Genomic DNA, 7,098 nt, shown 5'->3' on the forward strand with positions numbered 1-7,098 from the left:
TAGAAAAACATAACTTTAATACTTCTACTGTCTGTGTGTGAATACTTTGCAAAAAACAAACGGGCTAGCCGCAAACGTCCGTGCCGTATAGCGTGAATAACCCTGTATAGAAAGTAGTTATGGCAAACATTACACTGATATAATTTTTTTTTGGAAAAAAGTCTCCATAATATTTTAAAAGCGAATTTAAATTCAAATCGGATATTTTCCGCCATAAACGCCGAATCCGTATCGTCGGTTACCTATCCTGATTATGACGTAGCAGGTCATATCAACAAAGTGTCTCGTGTTTATTTTGTTGTTTTATTATTTAAGTTAATGTGATTATCATTATTTTATTGATTATTATTATCGTGCATAATGGAAAATAGTGACATGTACGGATCACAAAATAAGTGGTGTGTGTGCCAGAATGCAAGAATACCGCAATAAGTCCTCCAAACAAACTCTTTCTAACCGTTCCCCATGGTTGCCCATTAGGCTCTGCAGGTTACACACATATTTTTTGCCTTAACTCTTCTCCATCTTGTACCCGCTCCTCTTCTCCAGCCGTCCTCAATCCCTTTCAACATTTCTCTGCGTTTTTCTTTGTCACAAATCGTCCCTCTGGCTTTCTCCTACTGCCCATCTACATGCTGATGTAAATGCAGGTACCAGGGCTACGTCCCCAACGCCGGGCTTTCCCCTACGGTGGCGGGATATGCGTCGCCTCTGGACTTTCCTAGCCCGGGAGGCAGCGCCCCAGGCGACTACAGCCAGGACAAGAGGTCAGTCCCAACAGCCTTCCAGTGGGCGAAAGCTCTGATATTAACTAGGGGGTGGCTTCCAGGTACAGCCCCGATACGTACAAGTTCAGCAACTACGCCTACGCGGCCTACCAAAACTACCCGGAAAAGTCGCCCTACTCCATTCACACGCCCGAGACTTCGCCCACTCATAGTCCGGAGCCGAAGCGGTCATCGAATAGTCCCCAGGACGGCGGATCCAAAGAGTCGAATCAAAGTCAAGTAGGTTTCGTGGTCAGCTGTTGGTCCAGTTTATGGACTTGCGGTTTTAGGAAAAGGATACGCAACTGCCCACGCCCGAACTGAGCCCAATGGGGCAACAGGATAATCAGGAGCGCGTGTCCAGCATTCAGCACACCAGCAATGTGACCAGCAGCATGAGTATGACGGCGCCCAATCAGCAAAGCTACACCTCCAAGGTGAGTGGGTCGGGTGGGCAACACCAAGGGGCGATCCCAACGGCTTTTCGTTGGTTCCAGGTGCACACCTACAGGCAAATGAACCCCCACTACACCAACACGCAGCCAATCACATCAGTGCCCATGTCCAATGGCATGTACGTTATGTGCGCCAATAAGAGCAGCATGGAGCAAGGCCATGTGGTGACCGGGACCTTCTATCCCCCAGTGGCCACCAGTCAGGACCAGCAACTGCTCGGTGAGTTCAGCGGTTTTTTCCTAACCACTCTTGAAAACCCTACTAGGCTCCTTCAGGGACTTTACTAAGCTCCGCGCTTCTTTGCAGGCGTCAATCAGCAAACGTCAATGAACACAGTGATTGCGAACTCATCCGGCAACATTCAGTACTATCACGGCCTGAGCTACTACAGCCCGCACGCTCAGAAGGAATACGCCGCTTATGAGCAGCACGCTGCTCAGGAGAACAAGGATAGTTTCATCGGGTGAGTGCACTTGGACGATCCGCCCCCTCAGCCTCCGTACAATCGGAGCCTTGTTTCCAGATACCCACCCATGAAACCCATGGACAGTCTGCACGCGTATCAGGAGTACGCAGCGCATCAGCACGACCAATCGCAGCACAGCCTTGTGCAGACCTACTTGCCGGAAGAGCGCAGCGACGTGGACAGTGAAGTTGACGGACAAGAGTTTGACAAGTACCTCAAATATGACGGCTCGGTCAATGACAGCAAGTACCTGGTGGGGGGGATGGATGGGCGGAGCATCGACTCGAACCACAACTATCATCGGAGTGAGGGCATGAGTGCGCAATCGCCGGTAGTGAGCAGTGCCTATCCGTATCAGGCGAACCATACGAGTGTAATCCTGCAGACTGCGCCCACTATGGTTGAAGCCGGACTTAGGCCGGAAGTGTACGATCTGGCTCCGAATGGCGTAGCTGCGCCGAAAAGCGAGGACGAGTTTAGTGAAATTCTGGCCGGGGTGCGAAAAACTTGCTTCAGCACGTGATTGGACTCGGACCCCTGTTTTGTTATTGTTGTTGCTGTTAAATTTGTTTGTTGTTCTCAACGGAAGTCTAGTGCCCGACGACCACACGGTGTTGCCAATAACACTCACGGTTTTCCTACGTAAAACCGGCAACTCCGGCAACGCTGCAGAAGAATGAGTTATTCTAAAGGCCAGTACACTCTGCTTAATCGATAGTTACTTAACATGGTGTTTATCTGAGGCTAGAAATAAGGTTCCTAAAAAACGCCACTTATACTCAATCGGCAATCTGATTCGCGGTTTATTTTCAATACGACTTTTTGTAGGTTTTTGTTGAATTTAGTGCAATATTCCCTTGTAATTATTTGTTGATATTGCCGTTGATATTAGTACCTAAATAGTCTAGTTAATGAAGCCGACTCTGCTAGTCCGGCAACACTGTGAACTGACTTTTTTTGACGGAAATCTTATCGTTGTTACTGTACATACAGAGTGGCACAATTTAGCTGACTCTTGAATAATGTTTCCACTAAGTCAAACTTGGCCGTATTTTGGCGTTCTCCCAACGGCTATTTTGACATGACATTTGTTGCAAAATGCACTGATGCCACACTTTGCAAAATTTACTTTAAATCAATCAATTTCCCGACTCAAAAGCTCATTGGCACATACTTGTTAGACAAATATTTCACGTGTATATTTTTCTTCTTGTGAATTATAGTCCCATTAGACGAAATAAATGAGCCACCCTGTATACAGTCTAGATTAATTGTAAATAAAATATTGTATTGTAAATAAAGTTGGAGAAAATTTGTATTGAAATACAGAAAGTTTTATAATCGATCCACTGGGAGTTTTATTCGATCTACGCAACCCTAACCTATAGCGGACAAATCATGGCAGCCAATCAAGAGGCGAAAAAAATGGTTGCCGTGACAGCGCTCTCGAAAAACTTGATAAATAGCCATAGACGCTTCAAAGCAATTTGTAAACATAATTAATTATTCACTATCTGCCGAGATATTGCACGCTCAAGTATGATTAATTCATTTTTCTTTGCGCAGTTTTCCCGATAAATCCACTCACTTGAAGTTCAACTAGTTAGTCGGATTAATAATGATAAATACAGGGTGTGGCCAATAAGCAAATGCCCCGCAAGTTCTATTCGGAGGAATTTTTCGCTCAATTTCAACAGGGGTTTGGAGGCCAAATAAATAAATAAAAAGCAATAAAATGTAATTCAAGTAGTGAGGTTATATGGCGACTAAGCATTAAAACATAAAACGTTTATGTGCCATAAAAGTTATATGACTGGCAGCCCCTGCTAGGATATACCAAAATATTATCAAATAACTGATATTTTCATGTTTGTTTGGGCGATTTTATTATTGCGCAAAAACCCAAACACGTGTCGGAGATGATACGCTTATGGAAATGAAATGACGTTGACATTTGCTTGGAGACAACTAACCTAGATTTGGGCGCATTGTGGCGAAAAAATTAATTTCGGCGCTTACAACAAGAATTATTTATGGAAATTTCTGTCTGGACTGCGATAATATAAAATTGCCCATATGCTGCGTCTTCGCAATACTTCATCTCCCTGGGCCTGAAGTTTGGGTGAGGTCCATGCGCTGCTGCCCTCTGTGCTCGCAAACCTTCCCCTACATTGCTATGACTGCAAATCATGCAACTTACTAGTAGATTATGGTGGACGGATAAACGGCCAAGGGACTATCGTTAAAAGTTTCGCAAAAACTCCATTGATATTGATAATTTGATTCATAGCAGTTCTTGCGATCCGGGGCCCACGCGCGCCGGCATATTAAATTATGCAAATTGCCGGGCCGGGCCCCATAAAGCCCAATCATCGATAGTGAGCCCGCGAAATTATTTACATTGCTTCGTCTTCTTCTGTGGTTGGGGGTTTTTATTGTCGTCCTAATTTCCATGTGGATGAAACTGCAAGATTTTTCTTGATTGAACAAATTTACGACCATACGGCTCACACCGGACGGGTTTTGGAAACTGCCAATGTCGCAACAGTCGCGTAACTGGGGATCTGTGAAGAAATCCCTTTACGACTTGCAAGCAAATAGCTGATAAACAAATAGGGGGCTTAAGAGTATCAACATTACTGTTCATGTTGGTTTGGGGATTTGGTGGGCTCTAGTAGGTACGTGAAATCCGAATTCGCGTTTTTCAGCCTAATTATATGTTAGAAATCTTCCTTTAGAGTCGCTGGGTTGGACAGAGAAGCCCTTCGAAGCGTCCCTTTTCAACACGCGGGTTTTTATGGCACTTGCTCACATTGCCCGATAGGGTCGCTGAATTCATCTATATTTGGTTTTAGTAGCAACGCAATCCGCCAAAAATTATAAATTTCTGCGTTAACTCGCTAAAGTAGCCCGTTTTCAACCTTAGCAGTGGCTGGATTTTCTAGATTTTTCCTGAGTTAATTTAATTGCTTTTAGACCCGAAAAAGCGGCTTTGGCCGTTGGCCTTGCTCATTGCGACCATCAAAAAACTCGATCACACGAAAAAGCAATTTAGCTAATTTCGAATTAAGTCGGTAGTCACATCCTGGAACGGGGCCCGTGTAACGTAAGGTGCGGGGCCCCATTTAATTTCCTCGTGATTTTCGCCCGTGTTCTGGTTTGCTTCACACCCCACGCCTCCGCTCTTGTCTCTCTAATGAAAAACGTCTACCCAGCACTACTTGCGCTTTGTACTTGTCATTTCCTCTAATTAACATTGACTTAATAGCCGAGGCACAACCTTGTCATCATCGCAACGCGACTTTGTTCGAAACGCGTGAAGAAAAAAATCGACACCAATAACAGACAACGGGAAAAGTTGCCTTGAAATCAACCAAAGCCAGCCAGTTGATTGGCATCCTAAGCGCACTTGGGCCTATAGTGTTAGGCCACGCCCCCGATCTGTCAAATTTGACGTTTATTTGGAAAATTTGTGATTTTCCTTGTGTCGCCATGGTGATTGAACAAAGGAACATCGCGTGCCGTAGACCTGATTCTTCAGGAGAATTCAACGGGCACGTAGGCGACAAAACGGCGCATTTGCATTCAACGCCGCGACGAACAAACAACCATTCCAACGGACACGTCGCCGATTTGTTTTGATTTTTTTGTTTATTTATATGCCATCGAGCCTAATTTGTTTATTGACCGAACGGTCCTCAGTCCGGCACGTGCTGAAATGAACAATGTCATGTTTCGGGAGAAAAACACACAACTATTAATAGTAGAATGCTCCATTGTCCTATTCATGTGCTTTGAATGTTCAAATGATTAGGACCGCTGCCAATTAAATGTCAAGTCCTTTGCCAACTCATCAGCGACACTAACCTACAATTTGTCGCATCAGCTGTTGGCGGCCATATTCGAAGTGAGTCGTATGGTTGGTATGGTGGGCCCCAGGGGGCAGCAGGTTTCAGATGGGGAATTAACCAGGAAAAAAACGGGGAATATTAATGGCGTTTTGGTCAAATGGGAAAAGCACGTCGGACACAATGTGTTCAAGTGAAATCCGGATCCGGCAAGCATACGAAATGATCGGACAGGCAATAATGTGAAGCACCTTTTTACAAGATTTGTTTGAACTTTGCCTGTTGAATACATTACGGGTGACATGCCATTGTTCAGAGCCACCACGTGGTCCGGACTGCCCGTCTAGCTACTTAGGCGCTTAATGTAACTTTTAGCCGAAACGAGGCTTGCATAGCTAAGTCCCAAGTCATGTTCGAGGGGCGTGATCGAACTGAACAATTATTCCGAAATCGACGAAAACAAAACGAACGTCAAGTGCCTAGGCATGCCTGCCCATCTGGCGCCCACTCGCCTGAATTTATGAAAATGATCGGGCGCGGGGCGATTAAAGCCCCCTCGCGTGCCTAATGATACAGCTCGAAGGACCGATTTAATTCCATTTCGGCCCCATCAAGATCCACGACTGGCAGGCGGTACTGGCTGAACCACAGCCCCGCCGGCCGTCATTGATTACTTATTATTAATTTTTTGCTTAGCGCAGTACCAGTACCTTTAATCGATCTTTATGTACCGATTAATAGATTTGGTGCCTGTCACATTGACGTATGACTGATCTAATTCGTTGGAAATTTTCCTGTGGTCAAGTGGCCGATGGACAATCGCACATAAAGCTCGAAGATACCCACTCGGGGTATACCAGCATTTCGGTTGATTCGGCCTGCGGGGACCGCCAGATGTCTAGCAAACTGCGGTAGCAGGAATTATATGTCGCAGTGGAATTATCGAAGGACACGCTCGCTCACAGGGCGGTACTAGGCCGAGGTCGTCCGCATAACATGGAACAACTTTTTTCTATCACTACGGCTTCTGGATCAGGATTTACAATGATCCTTAAAAAATACCGCCCAACGGCTCCAAACCTCGGGCACCTCCAGGCCCAGTTTTGAGGCCAATGAAGATGTTTCAGCTTGAAAACACCCATCGCGAAGCCTGCACTTTATTTTGCCAATGTATTTTCCACAGGAGATCAAGGAGGTCAAGATGACGCCAGCTGAAGATTGGTAATAGGCTCGAAACCGATCTTGGGGGTGCCTGAGATTAGACGATCTCGAAATCTGCACTCGCTTACATTATATTAATTATTGTTTAATTTCCTTTAAAATCATCAAATAAATCCCGCGCTGCCACGTTAATATGACGTGGCAACTGTGAAAACTTTAGTTTTGACGTCCGTCTAAATTGCTTATAAGTTTGAGACGGTGGCGTCACGTCAATATGACGGAGCAAAATTGGCAACGTTGACTTTGAGATCCGTTCTCTCAAAGTCAGGGGGGGTTATGTAGAAGAAATACAGTCTTCTGTTGTTTAAGAAATTAGAAAAATGATCGTCGTTTTGTGCAA

General features: G+C 45.2%; 1 protein-coding gene across 1 annotated transcript in view; it reads left to right on the forward strand.

The window, feature by feature from the left end:
- Positions 1 to 3,034, forward strand: part of LOC109545627 (putative transcription factor SOX-15) — a 38,482-nt gene extending 35,448 nt beyond the window's left edge. Inside the window, exons 5-10 of the mRNA XM_019916421.2 lie at positions 651 to 767; positions 830 to 1,007; positions 1,058 to 1,204; positions 1,265 to 1,442; positions 1,530 to 1,686; positions 1,747 to 3,034. Of these exons, the coding sequence (XP_019771980.1) occupies positions 651 to 767; positions 830 to 1,007; positions 1,058 to 1,204; positions 1,265 to 1,442; positions 1,530 to 1,686; positions 1,747 to 2,212 (1,243 nt within the window). The 3' untranslated portion in view covers positions 2,213 to 3,034. The remainder of the gene's footprint in view (positions 1 to 650; positions 768 to 829; positions 1,008 to 1,057; positions 1,205 to 1,264; positions 1,443 to 1,529; positions 1,687 to 1,746) is intronic.
- Positions 3,035 to 7,098: the final 4,064 nt, after the last annotated feature.

Source organism: Dendroctonus ponderosae, unplaced genomic scaffold (assembly GCF_020466585.1).
Source record: "Dendroctonus ponderosae isolate FM_Combo_2020 unplaced genomic scaffold, Dpon_F_20191213v2 Dpon_F_20191213_10, whole genome shotgun sequence".
NCBI classification, from domain to species: Eukaryota; Metazoa; Arthropoda; class Insecta; order Coleoptera; family Curculionidae; genus Dendroctonus; species Dendroctonus ponderosae.